This window comes from Artemia sp. Qi Xiang Cuo, chromosome 14, assembly GCF_049724085.1.
Source record: "Artemia sp. Qi Xiang Cuo chromosome 14, ASM4972408v1, whole genome shotgun sequence".
In the NCBI taxonomy this organism is placed as follows: domain Eukaryota; kingdom Metazoa; phylum Arthropoda; class Branchiopoda; order Anostraca; family Artemiidae; genus Artemia; species Artemia sp. Qi Xiang Cuo.
In genome coordinates, this window is record NC_142807.1 from 25,189,870 (window position 1) to 25,215,855 (window position 25,986).

General features: G+C 37.1%; 2 protein-coding genes across 3 annotated transcripts in view; both read right to left on the bottom strand.

Annotated features, from left to right (window-relative positions):
* Nucleotides 1-21,115, bottom strand: part of LOC148944301 (uncharacterized) — a 149,441-nt gene extending 128,326 nt beyond the window's left edge. Inside the window, exons 1-3 of one of the 2 annotated variants that reach the window (XM_089099777.1) lie at nucleotides 20,335-21,115; nucleotides 16,154-16,290; nucleotides 14,500-14,642 (exon numbers count right to left, since the gene is read on the bottom strand). In XM_089099777.1, coding sequence (XP_088955903.1) covers nucleotides 14,500-14,642; nucleotides 16,154-16,284 — 274 coding nt within the window. In that variant the 5' untranslated portion in view covers nucleotides 16,285-16,290; nucleotides 20,335-21,115. Of the gene's footprint in view, nucleotides 1-14,499; nucleotides 14,643-16,153; nucleotides 18,512-20,334 lie in introns of those variants that run through there. The other variant, XM_089099778.1, reaches the window with a different exon arrangement.
* The window catches only part of LOC148944302 (uncharacterized), a 17,370-nt gene continuing 8,193 nt past the window's right edge, over nucleotides 16,810-25,986 (bottom strand). Inside the window, exon 2 of the mRNA XM_089099896.1 lies at nucleotides 16,810-17,060. Coding sequence (XP_088956022.1) covers nucleotides 16,810-17,060 — 251 coding nt within the window. The remainder of the gene's footprint in view (nucleotides 17,061-25,986) is intronic.

Here is a 25,986-nt window from a genome sequence, read left to right on the forward strand (position 1 = left end):
GTAGCTCACTAGTATTGCTGCAATCAGGATGTAATACACTCACTGGGATACTTCATAGCTCCATCGGGAATCCCCTCCTCCGACCCCCCCCCCCATAAAAATCCCTCCTGAAAACGTCTGTATACATCCCAATAATCATAACTTCTCAATAAGTTAATAAGTTAATTCAATAAGTATAATAAGTTAGTACAAATTAACGTACTAACTTCTATATTCGTATATTTTTCTTCCGGCAAAAAATACTAAGTTGCAGATTTTTGCAGATATGAACTTGAAACCTATGTAATAGGGTTTTCTGATACGCTGAATCTGACGGTGTGATTTTCATTAAAATTCTTTCACTCGTAGGGGATGTTTCCCCCCTCTTTAAAAAATCGGGTAAATTTTCTCAGGCTCGTTGCCTTTGATGAGTAATACTAAACTTAATAAAATTTATATATTTAGTATCAGCATTATAAACCCATTCTTTTTATACATTTATTGACATCAAAATTCCGTGTTTAAAAGTTTCGACTACTATTGAGCTGTATCGCTTGTTTTTTTTTTTTTTTTTATTGCGTATATGTTATTAAGTATATGAGGGGATTCTCCCCTTAGTCAATACCACGCTCTTTACGTTGAAAGTAAAAAAAAATTCGATTAACAAACCCCTGAATCACAAAGGCCGTTTAACTAGAAGATATAGCTCGTTTGAAAGCACTAAAAAAAACTATAGCGTAAAGAGCGAGGTATTGACTTGGGGGAGAACCTCCTCACATACGTTATAATTTCTATTCGTTTTAAGTTCCGATATTGCTTCTTACTTTCAGTTGAAAAAACTTGTTTTTTTTATTTAATTTCTGATCGTTTTTTAAATAATGCTTGGAAATCCGGCGCCCCCTTCATAGAAATGTCCCTTACCCCAAAGAAACATCCTCCCCGGAAAGATTCTCCAGAGTAACCCCCTCCTCTAGCCCCCCCCCCCCTCCAGAAAAAAATCCTTCCTGAAAATGTCTGTATACTTCCCAATAACCAATAAATAATGCTGGCAAGTCCGGCGCCCCCTTCATGGCAATTTCCCTTCCCCCATGAAGACTTCCGTCATGGACAGATCCTCCAACATAACCCCCGACCCCCCCCCCATGACACTAAAAAAGCCTCCGGAAAACTTCTGTATACTTCGCAATAACCAATACTATATGTTAACAATGGGTAAATTTCATAACTTTTTGGCCTCCCCCTGGGGACTTCGGGGGATTAAGTCATCCTAAAAGACATATTTATCATATTTTCGACCAAGGTGAACAAAATGGCTATCTCAAAATTTTGATCGGGTGACTTTGGGAAAAAAATAAGCGTGGGAGGTGGCCTAGTTACCTTCCATTTTTTTTGGTCACTTAAAAAGGGCACTAGAACTTTTAATTTCCGTTCCAATGAGCCCTCCCACGATATTCTAGGACCACTAGGTCTATGCGATCACCCCTGGGAAAAAAATAAATAAATAAACACGCATCCGTGATCTTTCTTCTGGCAAAAAATGCAAAATTCCACATTTTGGTAGATAGGAGCTTGAAACCTCTGCAGTAGGATTCTCTGATACGCTGAATATGATGGTGTGATTTTCATTAAGGATCTATAACTTTTAGGGGATCTTTCCCCCTTTTTTTGAAAATCAGCCAACTTTTGATGCGTAGCACCAAACTTGATGAAAGTTATATATTTGAAATCAGCATTGAAATCTGATTCTTTTGATGTATCTATTGGTATCAAAACCCCGTTTTCTAGAGTTTCGGTTACCATTGAGCCGGGTCGCTCCTTACTTACAGTTCGTTACCACGAACTGTTTGAAATGCACCGTTTATAATTATCATAGGCAGCGCGCTAGCGCTGCCTAAGTAAAGAACGAAGTGGCTACAATGTTTTTTTTTCTTCGACAGGCACTACGTATCGAAGGAGTTGTCGTAGAAACTTCGAAAGGGGCTCATTCGATTGGAAATTGGAATGGCTAGTGCCCTTTTTAATAGTCGAAAGTGATTGGAGGGAAACTAGCCCCCTCCCCACACCCATCATTCCACGCCCACGCCATTGTTCAGCGTAGTTGATTCCCAGATAGAAAATATGTTTTTGAGGACGACACTCCCCCACAACCCTCGGGGCAAGTGTTTTAAGTCATTCCCTGAGGGCATATAAGGTTTTTATAGAAGGTGTTGTCGTAAAAACTTCAAAAAAGGCTCATTCGAATGGAAATTCAATGGGCTAGTGCCCTTTTTAATAGTCTAAAGTGATTGGACGGCTTGACATTTTTATAGTAAAGATCGAAGTGGGCATGGGCGTTGGGTGGGTGGGCAGGGGGCAGCTGCCTCCCTAGACCTTCAAATTTACATTAGATATGGCTGAAAAAGCAGATGTTTTAGAAAAAGCAGTTGATAAAACTACATCACAGTATCGACTGCCCCCCCCCCTAGACAATATGCTGCCTAATGCTGCCTACGCCCATGGAAGTGTGTATAATATATTATTTTTTGTTGTTGTTGTTGTTTAGACCAGGGCACTTCGTATCGAAGGAGTTGTCTCGGGAACTTCGAAAAGGGCTCATTCGATTGAAAATAGAAAGGGTTGATGCCCTTTTTAAAAGTCGAAAGTGATTTGAGGGCAACTAATCCCCCTTCCACTGCCCCCCACCCCCGCCACCCCACCCATTTATGCTTTTAAAAATTAACCAAATCAAAATAGCGTAAGGGTATCCAAGCTATCAAAGAAAGTATATTTTTTGCGAATGGTATCAAGTTTTCCATTTCAGGTCAACCAGAGGAGGTATGAAACTAAATTAAACAGAACTATTTGAGTCTAGATTTTTAAAAGGGTGTATTTTGTTAAAAATTGCTGAAAATTTTTCTCCAGTATACAAATAGCAGGCCAAACTATAAAGTTTTAAAAAATAAAAAGATTTAAATTATTATTTTCTTTTTTTTTGAAAAGAACTTATAAATTTATAACGAAAAGAAGATGACGTTAGGGACTTTTTCCATGGAGTAAGTTTTTTTAATAAAAGTGCATGACCCTATTAAACCAAAAATTGGCAAAAATGATATCAATAATCTACCAAAAATGAAACTACCACAAATCAGGATTAATAAATAAATGAAACCCAAAACAAACAGAAACTACAATAAATAACCGAGTCATACTCAAAACGAGCAGAAATTAACGTAAGTTGGTCACAAAACCCCTATGCCTTCCCAAGGCCAGAACAAAATTTGTACTTTATAGAAAAAATACAAATTAATGTGCATTGTCAGTTTAATACAGATATAATGATATTTAGTAATCAAAATATTAATATTATTTGATTTATTTAAGTTGTAAAAGTAAAAACATTTATATGTAAAGTGCAAATTTTGTCCTGGCCTTGGGAAGGCATAGGTGTTTTGTGACCAAATTATGTGAATTTCTGCTTGTTTTGAGTATGACTCGGTTGTTTATTGTAATTTCTCACCGTTTTTAGTTTCATTTATTTATCGATGCTGATGTGGGGTAATTTCACGTTTGGTAGATTATTTAATTTTAGTTTTGCTCATTTTTTGCTTAATAAAGTTCTTTACTTTTCTTTGAAAAACTTATTTTGTGGAAAAAGTTCTTTAAATTAATTTATTGAAAAGCCCGTTATACAGTAATCACTGCAAACAAGGTAGGAAAAAAGAAACAATAAAATAAAAAAAAATCAATAAAACTTAATGTCAAATAATTATACACTGCGGTAACATAAACCAAAAATAATAACAAAATCATAAATACATTATGATTATGACGCTTCTCTACATACATACAATCTCTGGCGCAAAGGCCCAAAATTACTGAGAATTGCTCATTTTGTTAAAAAGCACTACTGAATAAAACTTCAAAGAAAAGTAGACTTTGTTTAACTTGAGATCTGGCAGATATTTTGGACAAGAGTAGTTTGAATTTTTCAAGAAATAATCCAGGAGACGATCCCAACTGTTAGAACTCTTATCAGTGAATTACATTAGGAAGGTAATAATGTTATACCCAAGGTGTATGGGTAACTTATAAGAGTGGAAACTGGTGCTAGTGTCCGCCAAAAAAAACCATCAGCGCCATCTAGCGTATGGCAACACTTTGTAGTTCTTTCAAGCTATCTAATTGTTTTTCTGTCAGGACCTGAGATCAGACACTTATTACTACACTAATTTTACCAACTACACAAATTAAATTAATTATTCTTGTTAGTACACTGAAAAAATGCAGTGTCGCCAAACGCTAGAAGGCGTTGAAAGTTTATTTTTGTCGCCGCTAGCACCATTTTTCACTGTTGTAAGTTACCCATATTCTTTGGTTACACCTTGCTGGTACTTGGATCGTACAGAAAAATTAGTACTACTGCTACTTTCAAATCATGCAGCAACAAACAACCTAAAGCAACACTTCTTCTCACGTTGCCCCCAGTACCTTGAGGGGTTGCCACGACTGTAACGTGGCTTTAATTTATGCAAAACGAAACTTTCTTCTTTCATGTTACTAATCTGAGCAATCTATCTTGTTTTCTTTTCTTTTTCGCCACAGATAGGCTTTAGGCCTACTCTGTTTTGTTGCCAGTGGTTTGTGTTTTATCTTATTGATCATCTCCAGTCTTATCAGGGCCCTCGTTATATTATTAACTGCCTTGCAATAACTTTAAAATACAGAAAATTGAATAACATTGGTAAAATAAGTGTATATTGAAAAAAAAACTCAGCACCGGATCCCATTCACTCATACAATAGACCTTTCGGGATCCTTGATATTTGTTTACACTGTTTATGAGCTTAACTAAGTGCCATAGCTCCAGTGCTGAGTCAAGGGATTAAAACCATCTAATAAAATAGTCGACAAATGACTCGACTAAGTATAAATAAAATATTTCCGTTTATTTTTTTTCTATTTTTTTTATTTTTGAACATTAATAAAATGTTGAGAAGCAAAGAGTGCTGAATTTTGCTACAACTTCTCCTTCGACACAGTTACAAAATGGTAGGAAAAAAATAAATAAAAATGTCTGAACCCTGAGTATTTTAGGTTTGAAATAAGAAATCTATGGCAAGACAGACTCAAATTTCAAATTAAGCACTGAAATTCCGGCAAAACCTAATTAAAATTCAGATTTTGACTTTTGATTCCAAACAATTTTTTTTAACTAATTTTTTACATATGAAAGTTTGATCGAAGTTAAAACATACTTTGCACGGTAATTATAGCCTACCAAATGTAAAACCCTTTATTATGAAAGGAACTACCACCCTCTTCCAGCCGCATCCCTCACTCTTTCCGCTAAAGCACAACATTCTCATGGCAATACTCCGAAAAGAAATATATAAATACCCTTGCATTCCTATTGGCTTTACACAGTTCCGATTTTTGAAATTAATCAAGGTTAATCAAGGACAGGAAATTAATCAAGGACAGGACACTCTGACTATTTCTTAGACTTAAACATGAATATTTCAGATAATAATAAATTAGTTTTTAAAATATATAATAAAACGGATGATTTTAATTTTGAAGTACTTAATTTTCCATTCCTTGAAAGTAATATACATTCAAATATCACTTATTCAGCTTATTATTCCCAATTATTTAGGTATGCAAGAATTTGCAGTAATTACACACATTTTAAAAATAGATATAAAAAGCTTCTGATCTTAAGAGGTTTTTCTGCCAATAAAATTATTTGGCAATTTAAAAAATTTAGTTTTCTGTATCATGAACTTTTGGGCAAATATGCAAAAAATTATAAAGAAATACTGAATGATATTTTGATATAATTTCTCTTTCACTTTTCTTTTTTCGAATTTTGAATTTATACATTGTTTTCAAACCAGCTTGAAGGACATTAAATCTATAATTGGGTCCAGATACAATTAAAACACTTTGTTTTATAACTCACGTCCGGACCAGTATTTATTTGTTCCAGAATTGTCTTTGCTTTCATTGACCTATGGGATTTCACTAAGGAAAGAATCAGACTCATTTTGTATGTTTTTTCGAATAGTTTTACTAGAATGCATGTATTTCACAAGTTTTACCTAAAATAGGGATACCATAAAGATCTTATGGTAGAGGCTCCACTGTGCCTGGTAAAGAAAGTAAAGCCTCGAAACCCGTTAAGGCAGGTGCTATTTCTTCTGATGAGCCCTAATGAAAGGTACTACTTGGAAATATTTCACTATATTTAAGGTGCTTTTGCTTGTAAATTTACAACGACTTACATTTATTGATGACGACTTTGCATGGATTTGGACATTTCGATTTGGTTGATGGTTCGGTTATTCTGTTTTGTCTTTGGTAATTGGATAGATTAGTAAGGTTTAAACCTCATTCAAGTGCGAATTTATCTCAATTACTGGATTAGGATGACAGTCCTTTTCTTCTTCTTCTCTCTCTCCTTTTTTTTTTTTTTTTTTTTTTTGCCAAGAAATTACCTCTAAAACATTATAATGTATACAAAATGTTTATTTTTATAAAACTACCATAAATCACAATCAATATATAAATGAAACCCAAAACAAAAAAGAATTACAACCAAACGGTTTGTGGTAACGAATTGTGAGTAAGGAGCGAATCGGCTCAATAGTAACTGAAACTCTACAAAACTGGATTTAGATAACAGTAAATATAAGCCAAAAGAAATGGCTTTTTATGTCGGTTCCAAATATATCGAATTCATTAAGTTTAATGTTACCTATAAAAAAGTAGGAGACTGAGAAAATTTCCCTCATTTCTGAAAAGGGGAGGACGGACTTCCAAAAGCTCAAAGAATTTTGAAGATCTATCAGATACAGCATATTAAAAAACCTTAATGTTGAGATTTCAAGTTCCTGTCAACAAAAACGTGGAATTTTGTATTGTTTCCCAGAAGAAAGACCACAGAGGCGTGTTCACTTGCTTCTCTGTTGTTAGTTTTTTTTTTTTTTTTTTTTTCATCTGGGGTGATCGTACAGAACCAATGGACCTAGAAGATCGGGAGAGAACTCATTCGAACACAAACCAAAGGTTTCAGTGCCCTTTTTAAGTGACTAAAAAGATTGGTGAGCTAATCCCTCTCCCACGTCCATTTTCTCCAGATATTCGATCAAAATTTTGAGATAGCAATATGATCGGCATAGCTGAAAGGTCCAACAATTATGCCTTTGGTGATAACACAAATGTGAGGGGGGATTTTCAAGGAGAGAGCTTTCCGTGTAGATGAAAGTTTCTCGGGGTGTTTTCCAGGGGAATATTTTTTCACAGGAGGGGGGAAGGAGGGAGGGAGATTTCATAGTATGATTTGTAAAATGGTCATAAATTAAATAAAAACCGTTAATTTAAAAAAAAATGGTTTTCGTTTCATTTTTAATTGACATAGTCTTTTTCATTCATTAAGAAATAAATATTTCAAATCTTTTTGTTTTTCTCTATAAGAATCCAGATTTTGACTTACTTTTTATATGCTGGAAAAATTTTGCATCAATTTTTAATGGAAATTGTACTATAATGCTTTGTATTGATGGGTGAGGGGTAAAATATTCAAGAATACCGGTTGAAAATCTGCATCATCTTTGGGATCCTATAGAACTGACGGAATTATAACTTCCATCAGGTTAAAACCTTATCACATACAAATATTAACCCTTTCAGTCCCGAATTTTAAGAAAGTTGGTAGGATTGTTTTTAATAGTCTTTTCTGAGAGAGAAAAATGCGCTCTTTCTAGTGGTGTAACATGCATCTTTGCATCACCGCTTGGTGGTGCAGAAAAATATGTCCTCATATGTGGACGGTGGGAACTAAGGTTTCTAATTTTTCACAATTTCCAGCAGAATTATTTACGAACAAAAGTATCATCTATTTATTTTCAATTACAAAAAACTGACACTTAGCGTGTGTGAAAACTCTCAAAAAATTAAAGGGACAAAACTTTTTCACATTTCAGACACTTGATCCGCGACTTGATAGTACACGACTCTAGCGAACAGCGTCCTGCGTTGGCGGCATTCGTCTTGGTAGGCCAGTGGCCATTCAGTCCGTCATAGTGAATCTCGGGTGCAACAATGCAATTATACTTTCGTTTTCGTGTCTGAGAAACCGACGGTGACTGGGAAGGTCTCCCGCGAGGTCTAGCAGATGCTGCAAAACCAGTTTTCCCGGTGTTGATCAAAGTTCTTGCTACACTGGCCTTGAACTCCAATAGGCCAAGCTCTTTCAGTCCAGCGTCTAAATCGTGCTTTTCCATCCCTGCCTTTTGTGCCGTACGATACAGAATCCACGCATTTGCAACTGCAACGTCAACGAAGTTCCAAAAGACCTTCATGTAGTATTTTTTCCCTCTCCGGTTATGGCGGTACAAAGCAATGAAATAGTCCATGAGATCGACACCTCCCATTGATTTGTTATATTCTTGAATGGCATATGGACGCCTCACTGGTACTTGCATTCGGTCTTTCTTTGACCACCTTTTGACTTCATCTTGAGGTTCGACACCAGCGTAGGTGGAAATGGTGTGGATGATCTTGTTATCAAACCAGCGCAAAATTGTGACATTGTTATTTGTGACGACAGAACTTGCTCCACGACCCTCAATCTTCAACTCTCTTTCTGGCTTCAGCTTGGAAGCTGCTTCTGCGATTCGATTCTGTCTGACTGTCCCAACGAGATGAATCTGATTTCCAGCGAGATACTCAGCTAGCGAAACTGAGGTGAAGAAGTTATCAGCATAGATTTTATAACCTCTTCCAGTCAATTTCTGGGAAAGACGAGCAACGACATCACCACCAACGCCTAATCCAAACATTTCTTTCCCTACTGCAGCTCCTTCATACATTTCGAACTCGTGGATGTATCCTGAAGAACTAGCTCGAGCCCAACATTTGAAACCCCAAAATTTGGGTTTGGATTTAATGTACTGCTTCATTTGGGAGCGACGTTTGAAGGGTATCATCATTTCGTCTATGCTGTGGTGTTCTTCGAGAGGACCATTTTGTAAGAATGTACTCTTCAAAACGTCAAGAACCGGTCTTACTTTGAAAAATTTATCATTTTCCCCACTCTGCGCTTCATTGAAATGAAGGTATTTGGAAATTTCGTCAAAACGATTGCGAGACATTGAATCAGCAACAATCGGAATCCGCATTGCTTCGTCAGATTTCCAGTACCACTTCAGGCGCGGGTATTTGAGGTAAGTGATTACTAGGTTTATCCCCAGGAAGAGCTTCATTTCATGTACAGAAACGCTGAAACTGCTACCTTGTGAAACAGCATAGTGGTTAGATTCGAAAGCAATTTTCTCGATCAAGGCATCTGGGAACAGTCTGAGGAAAAACTCTACTGGCTCCTTCAGCAATAGAACGTCTGGCAGCAATTCATTACGGTCTGCTTGGAAGGTCGGTCGCGCTCCTGCTAATGGATGGTCAGCAGCTCTCCAAACACCCTTTCGCTTGCTTCCATTGTTAGAACTTACAGCTGGGGTCTCAGAAATATGAGCACTTGCAGATCCATAAATAACATCCTCAATAACAGCAGCGACTGTATCGCTTTCACTTGCACCGTCGAATTCACAGCCGAGTTCCGTTTCTTGATCGTCAAGCAGCTCGTAGAAGGTTTCCGCATTTCCTGGAAAGTAAGATGGATCCCATGTGGGATCGCTGTCATCTTCTTCGCTTGAAAGATCAGTAACATCGAGATCGTCAAAGACGACAAGGCAATCTGCAGCACTGAGTTCTTTTCGTCTTTCCATTCCTGAAAGAAATACTATGCCGATTATTCACAGATTTCGGATTTCCGAGATGATGCGTATCGTGACGTAACACCTTTAAGTAGGCATTCCCTTCTTAGACCACACTGCCGTTCTATCACAAACGAATAAATTTCCAAATGGGGATAAATCCATTTATTTAGACAGTAAAAAAACATTTTTTTGACAGTGTTTTTTTCACTGTCTAAATAAATGGATTTATCCTCATTTGGAAATTTATTCGTTTGCGATAGAACGGCAGTGTGGTCTAAGAAGGGAATGCCTACTTAAAGGTGTTACGTCACGATACGTCGTACATATGGGGAAATAAGACCTACCAAGTACACAACTATAAACTCAACATTTCTTTTGCAATTAGAAGACACAGAAGACTTTGCCATTTTTATTACAAATTTATTTTACGTTTGGGCAATATTAAAGAAGAAAATTTACATCGAGACTTTGAATGAACTCTGTCAGTGACTTTTCTCTGAAAATAATCCAGTGAATAAGCCGGACGTTAATTATTTTGTAAATGACCCGAAAAGTTACTTTTTTTTGTATATAAATTTGCTAGTTTCAGTTATATTATTTTAGTAATTCTACTGATGACGATTACTGTATATGTAATCGAAATATCTGGACTTTTGTACCTGTTTTTTTCACTGTCTAAATAAATGGATTTATCCCCATTTGGAAATTTATTCCTTCGAGATGATGCGATCCCATGGATACGATTTTACTTGTTTTTCCGGTCTTACCGTGCATGGAACTCTGAATTTCCCATTGTCCACAAACGAGGACATGTGCTTATCGAATACCTTGGTGCCCTCTAGCAACAGAAATCGTAAAAACAACAAGAAACCCCTAGATGTCCCTTTTACATTCACTACTACAGTGTCATCGGTCCAACTACCCTTGTTTCCCAGCGTCCACAAACGGGGAAAAAACGCAATGGCAATGTGCTGATAGCCCAGAGTTGCAAAGATGATGTAACAGTTGTCTAAGGAAAGTTTAATGACATAATTTTCTACAGCAAAAATCCCAGACTTCCAAATCCAGCCCTTATCAGAGTAAAAAAATTTATAAAAGGAAGAATTCTTACCTTTCTGATGTTTGACCTACCTGAGACTTTCTATCGGGCTAGAACGCATGGCTTACCTTAGATGGCGATACTGTGTACAGGTGAAATACTTGAAAGACACTCCTCTAACAGATGGCATGTCAGTGATTTCATTATATTTTCACTGGGTTCTGGGATGAAAGATTAAAGATTTGTCCTCAACTGTGGTCAGTGGGAACGAAAGGGTTAATCAACTATCCCCCTCCACAGGCCCTGAAAGTTTCAACATAATTTCCTTAACATCTCCTAATATATCGCGGATGCACCCTTTTGACAGCCTTGGATTCACTTAGTATATTTTGATTTGGTGCAATTTTCCACGCAACAAGTACTGACAATTTCAACTTAATACCCTTAGCCGTTACTGGGATATCGCAGGTATGCGCTTTAGACATACCCAAACAACCTTAGACAACCTTTTAGACAACCTTAGTTTAACATACCCAAAAATCCAAAGCCCTAAAAGTTTCAAAGTAATACCCCCGCTGTTCTTTAGATATTATTGACACGTCCTTTTGACAAACAAAATGCACATAGCGTCAATTGACTTAATTTTATAGCAATAAAACTTCCCTGATAGTTTCAACTTTATATCCTATTCCAGTCCTAGAATATCCCAACTACGCCATTTTGACAACCTAGATGCACTAAAACCACTTGATTTACTTCAATAGAAGCGGTAGTAGTAGTCGTTGTAGCAGTAGTAGCAATATTAGCATAGTATTAGTAGCGGCAGCAGTTGTAGCAGTAGAACCAGTTTTATCAGTAGTAGTAATACGAACATTGAGCCATTTGTCTAGTTCAACATCCCCTTAACCAGCCCTGAAAGTTTCAGCTGAAAGTTTCCTGAAAGTTAAGCTGTTTCTGGGATATTGCTGATACGCCCTTTTGGCAACCTGCATGCTCATAATGTGTTTCGATTTATTTCGACATCCTCTTGTACATTCCCTGGGAGTTTCACCTTAGTACCCTTAGCTTTAGTAATAGTAGTACTAGCAGCAGTAGCAGTAGAAGTAGTATTAGTGTTGATATACATTTTTATTAGTTTAACATCCCTCTCAAAACACTCAATAGTAGTAGTAGTACCAGTATTGGCAGTAGTAGTAGTAGCAGTAGCAACAGAAGTAGCTGTATACATATAGTACCTTTTGCCTTGTTAACATGCACTGAAAGTTTTAGCTTACTCTATGGTGTTCAAGGGATATAGCTGTTTTGCCCTTTTGATTATCTGCATCAACATAGTGTGCTTCAATTTTGTTCGACATCCAATTTAATATTCCTGAAGGCTTAGACTTAATACCTTAAGCTGTTTCTGGGATATCGCTGATACGCGCTTTGAACATCCTGCATGCTCATAGTGTATTTTGATTCAGTTCAGCATCCCCCTGGATATTCCTTGAAAGTTTCACCTTTATACCGTTAGCTTCAGTAACAGTAGCAGTCACAGTGGTAGTGGAATCAGTAGTAACAGCCCGTATGAGTATCAGCAGTTCGCCCGTAGTACCTTTTAGTTATTTCAACATATCCCTTAACATGCCCTGATATTTTCACTTTAAATACCCTTAGCCTTAGTAGTAGTCGCTGCAGAAGCAGTTGTAGTGGTAGTAGCAGTAGAAGTATTAGTAGCGGTAGTAGTAGCAATAGTTGTTGTAGTAGAAGTAGTAGCAGTAGTAACAGTAGTAGTAGTAATTGTATCAGCGTGCACATATCGCCTTTTGGCCAATTGATCGTCCTCCTCATCATTACCTGAAAGTTCCAACTTAATACCCTATGTCCTTCCTAAGATACACAGTTTTGACAACATTCATGCACACAGTGTGTGTTTTAATTTAGTTGAACACTCCCCTCGACTTTCCTTAAAGCTTCACCTTAATACTTTTAGCCTTTTTGGACACCCAGGGTCAAACATGCTCCCTTTTCCAATAACAAAATACTACATGTAAACAGTGGGCAAACTGCATAACTTACGGCCCTTAACCAGAGGGCTCTGGGGGGAGGGGGTGTTGTCTTCCCCGGAAGTATAGTTATTGGAACTTTCAAATATGCTAAACGAAATGGTTGTCTAAAAATTTTCTGGTTATATTTGTGGGGAGGGCGGCGTTGATTGGTTACCTTCCTCCCCTTCCTCGCTTAGCAAACATTGTGACTGCTGACGCTCAACAGCAATATTTCATAATTTCAATTCTTTTTTCTTTATTTCACAAGGTTTTCTGATTCCAGAAACAAATGGTGAAAAAATATAAGCCAAAATACCTTGTGAAAGCTTCTACTAATATTAAGCCCTCCATTAGGAAAGGCAAGGCCGAAAAGTTTCAAGATGTAGAAGGCACGAACTAAAATTGGGAAGCCAGAACCATATCGTCCAATGTATTTCTTAAGCTAATTTAACTTAGAAGTGCAAGTTAAAAATTGTGATATAATTGCTAATGCCCAGAAAATTCAAAAATGTCTCAGTCATTATCATTTGTATTATAGGGAAGGACTCTGAAATACCTTCTGACAGGTTCTTTAAACATCAAATCCTCCAGGGTGCTACCATTTCGACTAACCGTCACAAGCACTAAACGCCATAACATCTAACCGTCAGAACCACTAACCGTCATAACATCGACAAAAAAATTTATAAGTTTATATAGTAGTAATAAGTATATAACAGTTTAGAAACAAGTTTCGGCTATATATTTGCGCATCCGGGGGGTGGGGGTAAAGCATAGCATATTTTAAATACGTAACCTAACCTAACTTAGGTACCTTTTCCCTCCTAAACCCCAAAAAACTAAAGTTTCAAATTTTAGATGTTATGATGGTTAGTGGTTCTGACGGATTTTTTTCTCGATGTTATGACAGATTTTGTCGATGTCCTGACGTTAGTGCTCCTGACGGTTAGATGTTATGACGCCTTCCCAAATCCTCCATCAGAAAAGGTAAGACCAAAAGTTTTCAAAATGTAGGAGGCATGAGCTGAATTGGGGAGCTAATACTAAAAAAAATTTTATCAAGTATATTTCGTAAGCTAAGGTGACTTAAAAATGGGTATAAAATTAACAATCGTGGATTTACTCATTATGTCTTATAATAAAAATAATGTCCAGTGAGTGACATTGTGATAAACTAAAAAATCCTTTTTGCAAAATTTACAGATTACCAAACAAACTTAACAGATATGACCTTCAAATTAGCATTTTTTAAGAATACCATAGTTCAAATTTTAGCCATATGCTTCATGTTGTGGCAATGATCGGTAATTTTCAGATCAACCACTTGTAGAAAATGGCCATTTGTTTTTATTTGCATAAGTGTCAAATTCAGAAGATGTATTACACATATAGCCTACTGTTGGCTTGACTAAGTGACGTTATGCATAGCAACTGAAAGCTAATAATAATGTTTTTTTACTCTATTGATAATACAAAGGAATATTCAATTATATCAAATGTTATTTCCATCAATCCTAAATATACTGTTTTATTGTTTTTACTGAAAAAATCCAAATTCTTCCGTGGCACTGAGAGGAAGTTATAAAATAGCCATAATTTTACGACAAGCTAAAAAGCTTTTCATAAGGAAAGACATTGCTTAAAAAATCATTTTTCTAAATACGGGTTTTTTGTGTCTAGTGCAAATGGATTGACCTACTTGGACTAGAGCCATCTACAATAGGACAGTCTAAATTAAGTAGATATTGCTGATTTCCGTCGCGCTTCTTCAGCTTATCCAATTGAGAAAAAACATCTGGACATGGTAAATATTCAAATTCAGTTTCTTTGCCACGAGTATCCCTGAAGAGAAAAATAGTAAATGTAATCAAATAAATTATGAATTTTAATAGAATTAGTAATAGTAAGTCGCAGACACTACAGTGCATAACGCAATTTTTTTAAACTTCAGGCACGGAATTCGTTGTCGACTTCGACCTCAGCTTCTATGATCTAGACCCAACAACATACTATAAAAGAAACAACAGTAGCCTACCACGCGTATATTTCGGATTGAATACTACGACTGCTACAACCTCATGACAAAGACAATGCCCTACGAGGTTGAAACACTACAAAATACGTCCTTCATTCAATCCTTTTTAAAGCCAGGGCCCACGCTTATATGCGATGCTTCGCTGCCCTCATCAATGGCGCCGAACAAATTTTTTAATTCAATCTAATTCATTTCCCTTTATGGTATTTCTACGGTTTTAAGTTAGGCTATCCCACTTTATACCTTTACCAGGGGCGTCGTTTGAGGGTGGCAAGGGGCGGGGGTAGTTGGCCCCCCCCCAAATAATGTGAAGAAAAAACATTATGCATCACATGCCCTTTGAGTATCAAGATATGGACCCCTCTTGCCCCCCAATAAAAATGCTGGAGATTCACCTCTGACCTTTATTATTCTACTATCTCTCCTACCCTGCAACCATCATTATCTATTGAAGACCTAACTAGAGAAAAAAACTCATATACTTTTTCCTCCGTTCCATGTCCTGTCTTTTGAAACTAGATTAGGCAAATAAATTTAAGCTTGAATGGTGAAGTTCAAAATGTCCACTGCGTACTGAACTCTGTACCCTCCCCCCCTTCTCAAAGTCGTGAGAGCTGCAGCTCCATATTTTCTTTCCTGGCCAGGGTCACATCTAGGCATCTCTTTTTACTGAAAAAAAAGTAATCGCTTTTTTATCAAGCATTGTTTTGAAAAAACTAGATTTTAGGGAGGGACACAAATCCTGGACTTCATACTGCTGAAGGTCATAAACCGAATCGTTAGATTTTGATTGATAACTCATCATTGAAAAAATTGCCAACTATTAAATGTTGATAATTGAAAATGTTCAAATAGAAAGTTGAGCAATGTTGATCATTATAGGCTAAATATTTTAGGTCTATTTGCATTGATGCACCATTACGGTCATCCGCATCTGAAAGGAAGACCTGATTTGAAACCTGGAAATTTTCTGGAAATTGCTAAAAAGGGCATTAATTTAACAAGACACAATGATATTAACCTTGCACTTAAAATAAGCAAGCGAATATCAAATTCAATTCCTTATGGTGAATGAAGAGCACATTTTAAATTTTAGAATGTCATCGTCCCAAGGCGAATTCACATCATTTGATACATTTTTTTTAAGTTTTTTCTTTTTTTTTTTTTTTTTTTTTTTTAGCAAGAGACAGGTTTTACAAAGCACTTCGAAGAGATTTCACATTCATACAGAGGTTTTATCTAAAAAGCTTAACGAAGAAAACAAGTAAAAAGTATAAATTATTTTACAAAAAAAGAAATAAATGTAATTACTTCATACCATGAGCAACGCTCGTAGTCTCTTTTATATTGAGTAACTAAGCCTATTTTGTCATCCTCTTCTTCGTTGATTATTAGAGCGTCGGAAACATCAGTATCGTCACTTTCTCTAACTGCTAACTTGAAATCCATAATGGACTGAAAAATGAATATGAAATCTTGATAAATAACTCCAAATTAAAAATAGCTAATATGAGGATACGATTGGAATGGGCGTTTCCTGCCGAAAATCGTTAATTTGTACAATAAAGACATAATCTTTAATACCCTATGCATTTAAAATAAATCCACACATTTAACTGCCGTATAAAAACAAAATGATTGGTTTTAATTACGCAGCCTTTTATAATACTAGACTAATGGGCATTGCTGCGAAGATCTTTACAATTGATCTCCTGAATCGCTTCAGATCTACAAGAAACTCGACAATCAAATGAAGCTAAATTCAGACCAGCCATGGGATGTATTAATCAGCTTTTCATGCTAAGACAGATCCTCGAACATAGGGCCAAACATCAGTATATAACTACAGCAGTCTTCATCTATTTTGTCACCGCATTAGATTCGATTGTATGTTGCGGAATTTGGATGGCAATACTGGAAGATGGAGTACCACCCGCGATCGTTTGCCTAATCCAGGAATACCATAAACACTCACTATCCTACATCCAAGTCAATGGGGAGCTCTCGTCTTGATTTTGCATTTAATTCGGTGTGAGACAAAGTTGTATGCTTTCCCCAGAGCTTTTCAGCTTTGTTATGGGGAAATTCGATTTTAGGTGGATTAGAATTGACTGGATTTTTGAGGAAAAGCCATGCAAAGCTGCGTTGGATATAACGCGAGTCCGGATTCCAACGTCCCTGATTTCGACTACGCAGACGATGTCCTGCTGCTAGATAGTTCTTCCCTAAAAACAAAACTCTATAGAGTATTTCTAGCAGCTGCTCCCATGGTATTGAAGATCAGTATCGAGAAGGCAAAACTGGTGACTGACGATGATTCTTACTCACTTCTAATACGAAATCACTGCCGAATACTAAATCACTGCCAGATTGAGCAAGTAAAAAATTTAAATTCCAGTGTTCAGTCATAGACATTAATAGTGGATGCAGTGATAAAATCAGCGTCCGCATATCAACACCCTCCTCAGTCTTTTCACAACTGCGTGGACCGCTCAGGAAAAGGAGAGGGATTAGTATTAAGACAAAAAATCGAATGCCTGAATCCCTTTTTCGGTCCGTTCTACTACAAGAACAGGAAACATAGTCAATAAAAGCATCCGAAACTCAGGTTCTGAATTTGTTCAGCCACAGGGTACAAAAGGCACATGGATCTAAGGCACTATATCTAAGCGACGGAGTCCCGAACGAAAAAAGACAAGGTTGCGGACGGAAGTTTAACTCGGTAACCATCATTGACCGCCACCGTCTCTCCTGGTTCGGCCATGCTTGTCGCAGGCCCGATAATTCCTTTGTTTCTATGGCAGTTCTTTGCAAACCACTCCCAAGCTGGGAAAAAAAATGGCATGAAGGCCAGTCAAAAACAAGGATGAACATTATTACATCCGACCTCAAACCCATTGGAGGGTTCAGAGGACAATGCCGCCGATAGAACCCTTCCAGACTTGAAATCACTACCCCTTGACCCTTGACCACCCTCAATAGAATGCAACCGTGTGCTACTTCCTAGCGCCAGGGCGAGGTTGAAAGCTTGTGTCTTGATTCAAGTACATGTTTTTGATGTGCCGCTGCTATGAACTTTTCGCAGAGATAAACCACCAAATCCCGATAGACTGGCAATTACTTTGCCCAGTATGGTTAATTCCTGTAAATATAGGGGGGGGGGACAAAAACAAAGTTTTCAAAATCCAGACGCGGCAATTTTGTTGTTTTGCAATTCTTTCAGTGAAGATTTAAAAAAAAATCCAATTTTCAATGAAAATATAAAAAAAAAACATTTTTCAGAATGTCAAGGTTGGGCTAAAAATCTTGGGGGAAAGTCTCCCCCTCCAATCGAAGCCACTGACCACATCTTTTGCTCATTCTGTCTAAAGCCCCTATTGTAGTCGCCCTCACATACTCCCCAAAATGTGCTTGTATTACTTTCCAAAATCATCACAAGGCTTAAGAGCCGAATTCATTCGGCTCTAAGGAGTGTCGATGCTTTTTTAAGTCTTTTCAGTAAGTTGTGCTGGGATTTGCGGATGTGAGTGTGACTTGTTTACGCAAAATTTGGAATCGATTCGACAAGGGAACACAATTGTGTTCAGTCACATTTGTGATTGAACACAAATTGAGTCTAAGATTGGCTTTTCGTTACGTCAAATTTTATTTCTGATGTAAATGAGAGGTAAGATTTATTAAACTTTTCCCCCACCCCCCCCCCCCACCCCTAAGGTGCAAATATATACCCTGAATCGGTATATATAGGTGTGGGGGCTAAAATTCATTTCCGACAAAAATGATTATTATATTTGTGAAGAGCATAAAAAAAAGGCATTGAGTGGTATATTCACTTTATTCGTAAGTGAATAATATGATTTGGTAAAAATTTACCCAAAAAAGTAGCATCATTCGATTCCCCAATCAACAGGGCAGGATTTACCAATAGGCCCACTAGGACTGGACCTAGAGGCGCATATTGCCATGGGGCGTAATAATTATCACTGAAGGATTTTTTTATGAACTGGACTGATGTGATTTATCGTCAAAGTGTCAGGTGCACTCCACCGCCCTGCTGCCTATTCGCAGTAAAGTGATTTTAAAACAACACAAGAATTCCCTGACCACTTTTGAACTGTCAGATGTCTCCCAAGAATGACAGTTGAGAGGTTGGTATTACCTCTCAATTTCATTACTTGTGGCTCATCAGTTGCATTCTATTCAGTGCTTCCACTATCCCCGGACTTTCGCGGATTTCCTCGACTTTTCGTCGGATTCCCCAAAACTCTCGCAAAGGAGAGCAGCAAAAACGCTTGGGCCTAGAATCGTCAAAGTTTTAAACCCAGCCCTGTCAATGAATTTTACCCCCACCCCTATATATACCAATTCGGGGGGGGGGGGGTGAAAAACCATACTCCCACCCCCTAAATTGCAAATATATACACGTGGGGGTAAAATTAATTTATGTCAAAAATAATTATTATATTTTTAATGAGCACAAGGCATCGAGTGGCAAGGCCGTATCCAGGGGGGGGGGTTACCCGGTTAAAACCCCCCCCCCCCCGAAATTTTTGACCGAGTCGAAAATAAGTCGAAAATTAGTAAAACCCAGGTAAAAATCAGTAAAATTTGCCGAAAACTGAGTAAAAAATTAGTAACCCCCCCCCCAAAAAAAATCCTGGATCCGCGCTTGTCGATTGGTATGATTACTTTATTCGTAAGGCAATAATATGAACTGCCAAAAATTTACCATTGTTTGTATACGGCGACAATTAGCTTCGGCTCAGTGGAAAACTACATTGTAGCTATAGGCCTATTTTAATAAATATTTAGTAGGTATTTTGGTCAATATATACCAAATCATATTATTGAGTTTCAAATAAAGTGAATGCACCATTCGATGCCTTTTTTTTATGCTGATTACGAATATAATAAGCATTTCTATCGGAAATGAATTTCAGCCCCCCCCCCCTATAGGCTATACCTAACCTAACCCCACCTACCCGAACCCTGAATTGGCATATATAGGGGGGGGGGGCTGAAATTCATCTTCGACAGAAATGCTTATTATATCCGTAATCAGCATAAAACAAGGCATCGAATGGTGTATTCACTTTAGTCCTAACTCAATAATATGATTTTGTATATATTGACCGGTATTTTGGCTAGGTTATGTTTTGCATGCAGCCCTCCCCCCCCCCCTCAGTGTGCAAATATACAGTCCAAATTGTATTTATCCTATCTGTCTCCCAAGCGTCTCAGTTGTTTCAACCCTGTATCTGTAGATCCAAATGCTCGAGTGTGTACTGGCTAATAGATAAGTACCAAAAATGGAATACAGGCTTTGAAATAAAACTTATCTGCTTTGTTGCACTTATATTTTGAGCGAATTAAGCTTAGTCACTTTCGGTCACGCTATTTTTACGTCACATTATTGACGTCTAAATGAAAACTACAGAATATTGAGAATTCTCTATTAATAACTAACTCAACATCAAATAATTCTTAAGAGTGACTCACCCATCCTAGCGAATCCAATGCGAAGGAGAAACTAACCAACTACTTTTTAACTCTTGAAGGAATGGATGGAACATGAAACAACAGCAGACGAATTCGATTTCGACCTCTGGGAAAGAAAAATACTCCTGGATGTACGCAACTTCTCACCTACAGCTTCTATTTTGCTTGCTTGTATTATTTAAAAAAAAATGAATTAATGCTACGCATGATTCAGTGAATTAGCAATGCTAAATTTGCAATGGGGGGAAGGGTGTTATTTGTTAATGAGGAAAGGATGTTTAATAGTCATTATTTTGTTCGGAAAGAACACTTTAATGCGCATTTTTCATATATAAAGGAAAAGCGGAGGCTTAGGTAGGTATTTCAGCGTCTGAGGACGATATGTACCCCCTTGCCCTTAGGAACATAATCAGGCCTATCTTTCGTGCAACATTTGTTATGTGTTTACCACCTAAAAAGTGTGCCTTGGAGCAAATACTGCGCCCAAAACAAATGGTGCATTCAGTTAGAAGTGTACCCCTTGCCTCTCCGGACTACACTACCGGTTATACCCCTCCTTCCCTCAGGATCCCCTCTTACTACGATAATGGATCGAAGAATTTAAATGGGATATGTGTGATTACTAAGACAGTACGGCCGTCCAAAGGTAGAAACGCGTATATACACGAAAACTCACTTTCCGAGTTAGCTATACCACCAAAATCAAACAGTTCGTTGTAACGAACTGTTAGTAAGGAGCAACCCGGCTCAATAGTAACCAAAACTCTAAGACCCGGAATTTTGATACCAAGAGATACAGCAATAGAATCAGATTTTTGTGATGATTTCAAATATATAAGTTTCATTAAGTTTAGTTTTACCCATAAGAAATTACCTGCCTGAGAAAATTTACCTTATTTTCGAAAAAAGGGAGAAACAGCCCCAAAAAGTCATAAAACCTTAATGAAAATCACACCTTCAGATTCGGCGTATCAGATAACCCTACTATAGAAGTTCAAGTTCCTATATGCAAAAATGTTTACGGATTACGGATAACATGAATGTTACGTAATCTTTAGAAAGATTACGATGTTTTTTTTTTTTTTTTTTTTTTTATTGCCCCAGGGGTGATCGTATCGATCCAGTAGTCCTAGAATATCGTGAGAGGGCTCATATGAACGGAAATTAAAAGTTCTAGTGCCCAATTGACCAAAGAAATTGGAGGGCAACTTGGCCCCCTCCCAAGATTATTTTTTCCCGAAGTCATCCAAGCAAAATTTTGAGATAGCCATTTTGTTCAGCATAGTCGAAAATCTAATAAATATGTCTTTGAGGATGACTTAATCCCCACAGTTCCCGGAGGAAGGGCTGCAAGTTATGAACTTTGCCCATTGTTTACATATAGTATTGGTTAATGGGAAGAAGTATACAGACGTTTCAGGAGAGATTTTTTTCTGGTTGGGGGAGTCGGAGGAGGGGGTTACGGGGGGATATCTTTCCAAGGAGAATGTTTCCTTGGGGGAAGGGACATTTCTATGAAGGGGGCGCCGGATTTCCCAGCATTATTTAAAAAACGATCAGAAATTAAATAAATAAACAGGTTTTTTCAACTGAAAGTAATTAGCAACAATCAAACTTAAAACAAACAGAAGTTATTACGTATATGAGGGGGTTCACCCCTAGTCAATACCTCGCCCTTTACGCAAAAATTTTTTTTTAGTACTTCCAAAAGAGCTATTTATTCTAATTAACCGGTCTTTGTGATTCAGAGGTTTGTGATTCGAACAAAATTCGAACTCTAGCGTAAAGAGCGAGGTATTGACTAGGGGTAAACTTCCTAATGTACGTAATAAAAATATATAAGTTCGTTACGTAAGTTAATTTGTAAGTTACGTCAGAACAAAATTTCGAGAAAGCCATTTATCCAAAACAAGTAAAATTAATGTGCAAATTTCATTCTAAATATTCATGTACGGTGAGCCAAAATCAAAGCTGCATTAATTCAAAAACGTTCAGAAATTAAATAAAAAAACAAGTTTTTTTTTTAATGAAAGTAAGGAGCGACAATTAAACATAAAACGAACAGAAATTATTCTGTATATGAAAGGGGCTGTCCCCTCCTCAACGCCTCGCTCTTTACGCTAAAGTGTTTTATTATTTTAAAAAATAGTGTTGTGAGAAAGAGTTTAACTTTAGTGTAAAGAGCGAGGCGCTGAGGAGGGGACAGCCCCTTTCATATATGGAAGAATTTCTGTTCGTTTTAAGTTTTAATGTCGCTCCTTACTTTCAGTTAAAAAAAACTTGTTTTTTTTTTATTGAATCAGCTCAAAGAGGTGAATCGAATGGTATATGCAAGAATGTCCTAATAACATCCCATATAAAGATTTTTGTCCAAAAATACTTGAATTCAAGCTTTCTGCCCCTCCCCCCGGGCGTGCCACCCAGGGTGCTTGCACCCTCTAGTGCCCTAGATCTGGCCCTGGTCTAGATTAGTAATTTGACAACTAGTACAACCATATATATCATAAAACTAATTAGGGGGAAAATCAGAATTCAGTTATTTATGGAAAAGATCTCCACACGCAGTGATACAGTTTTTAATAGTAGAGGGTGACAAATGCAGACTCTGCCATCAATACTGTAAATATTACAATTTTTGCCCAAAAATATTACAATTTAAGCCACCCTCTGCAAAATGTCAGACTTGGTTGACACAATCAACAAAAAATAAGCTAAATGTATGACACCGAACAGTTTAAGAGTACGTAGCTTTCTTTTGAAGATATAGTTGTCTTTGGGATCCAACATATTGCTAATGAATAATTTCTACGGACTAAAAGCGCTGTTGAATACAACTATTTCCTTTTGCGTATTTATGTCCATGGTTCGACGAGCTTGCACTGTTGAAAATGCGATGCTGCCCTTAAAACTTCATAATTTTAAAGCGCCTCATAACTAAAAGCGCTGTTGAATTTAACTAATTCCTTTTGTGTATTTATGCACTCGGGGGATTCTCCGCGGGGGAATTTTTTTGCGGGGAGGAAACTCTCTGGGAAATTTGCAGGAGAAATTAATAAGGGGGCAGGAAAGGGGGTTTTCCTGGCACGATTAAAAAAAACTAAATAGAAAAACATTTTTTTTTTCAATTTAAAGTGAGGAGCAACATAAAAACTTACCACAAACTTAAATCATTCCGCATATGGGGGAATGCCCCTTCTTCAACCCTTGCTCCTTGTGCTTAAATTTGACTTTTTGTCCTTTGAGGGTTGAAACAGGAACAAACCCCCATATACAGGATAATATCTGTTACCTTTAAGTTTTAATGTTGCTCCTTACTTTCAGTAGAGAAATCTTGTTTTTTTTATTCAATTTCTGAGGGATTTTCAAATAATCCCAGGAAATCCACCTCCCCATCCACGGAAAGTTCCCCCTCCCCCACGAAAAATTCCTCCCATGTAAAATTTTTCCCCCCGGTAAATTAACCCTCGACAATTTAATTCTCGCTGCAAATTTTTATCCAAAAATTTTCTTTCGGACGATTCCCGCCTGAAAAATACTGCTCAGCATACTTTCATTTGACAAAAGACTTGTTTTTGTATTTAATTTTGATCATTTTTCTGGTCATGATGGAATCCCCCCTGTATGGAAAAAATTTCTCGGAATCCCACTCCTCTCCACAATACAAAATTTCTCCCTCGGAAAATCTACCCACAGGACATTCCCTTCTGGTGATATTCCCCAATGGAGAATTTCTCCTGTTGAATATCTCCTTCTGCGTAAAAATCCCCCTGAACATCTCCACATGTTAAAGGGCGTCACCAACGAGAAAGTAAAACAAATAAAATGAAACTTGTATATGGATTCTGGTAAATTCCCCCGTTTAAAATTTCCCCTGGAAAGTTTAACCCCAAAAACTTCCATTACAACGGGAAATTCTCCCCCCAGAAAATCCATCCCCATAAAATCTCCCCTGAAAATGGGCATATACATCTGAATAACAAATAATATATGTAAACAATGGGCAAATTTCGTAACTTGTGACCCTTCCTCTGGGGGCTCTGGGAGGTTTTGTCATCTCCAAAGACAAAGTTATTGAACTTTTCTACTATACTAAACAAAGTGCCAATTTCAAAATTTTTATTTTATGACTTTTGGGAAAAAAGGTCCCGGGAGGGTTACTATCCAGTTTTCTTGGTCACTTAAAAATTGCACTAGAACTTTTAATTTCCTTTCAAATGAGTCCTCTCCCAATCTTCTAGGATCATTGGTTCGATACAATCTTCCCTGGGAGAACAAAGAAAAAAAAATAATAATAAAAAATAAACACGCATCAGTGATCTTTCTTCTAGCAAAAAATTAAATAAAATCCCACATTTTTAATGACGGGGGCTTGAAAATTCTAATAAAAGGTTCTCTAATACGCTGAATCTGATGGTGCAATTTTCAATAAGGTTCCTTGATTTTTCGGCGATTTTTCCGCCCCTTTTTCGAAAATCAGGCAAATTTTCTCGGACTTGTAGCTTTCGATCACCATAAAAAGTCAATTCTTTTGATGTAACTATTGTTATCAACTTCGGTATTTTAGAGTTTTGGCTAATATTGGGCTGAGTCACTCCCTACTTACAATTCGCTCCCTCAAACTGTTTGATATCGAAAACGTTTATAAGAACTGAAAGTAGTGGCTGATATTCAGAAAAATCCGGTGTGTTTAAGAGTTCGGTACTTTTCCATTATATGGGCCTCTATGGTTAACCGCTGTAGAGTAGGCAATCATAAAACCCGTTTTTGACATGTTAACCGCAATAGACTGGGCAATGATAGCGTGGTTTGCATTGCGTATACGATATTAAACTGTGTTTTTTTGGGGTTTAGGGGGGGGGGGAGGTACCTAGGTTAGGTTACGTATTTAATACATGCTATGATTTATGCTATGGGTTTTGGGAAGTATACGGACGTTTTCAGAGGATAGTGTTCTCCCTATTTGTTTAGATCTCAAATAAAAGAAAATAACCGAAGTTTGAATTTTGCTCGCAAAGATTTCGTCAAACTACGATACTTAATTTTTTATTTTATTATAAGTAAAAAAAGATATAATTTCTCTGCTGATTCTATTTTCTTAGCTTTCTCTTCTTTTCTTCAGATTTGTCAGCCACAAGCAACTTGCATTAACAGATTAAATTGAAAAAAATAAAAATAAATAAAGCGAAGACTCCGGCAAATCTTTATTATAAAAGCCTCTTCAGTTAAATCTCTGTTAATTGGGAAGCAAAATCTACCAAAGCGTATATATTTTTCGTTGTGTAGAAAAAACTGAACATATATTTTTTTTGTGAATTCTTGGGGCTTTAAGTTCCTTGAGATCAATCTTTCCCTTTACCTTGAGTGCAAAAAAACATATGCATTTTTTTCCGAGTAGAAAGAATAGAAAAGTACCCAGGGAGGATAATTTTCCCAAATGTTCCTCAATTTCCTCAAACTCAAATTCCTGGAGGCCAATCTTTCTATAAATCTAGAGTGCAAAAAACCATATACATCTTGTCCGAGTAGAAAGAATAGAAAAGCACCAAGGGAGAATAGTTTTCTCAAAACTTTTTTTTTCTTAGTCATAAAACGCATTGGGAGCTCATTGTCCCTTAAACTTATTACTTTTTTGCTTATTATTAGTTTTATACA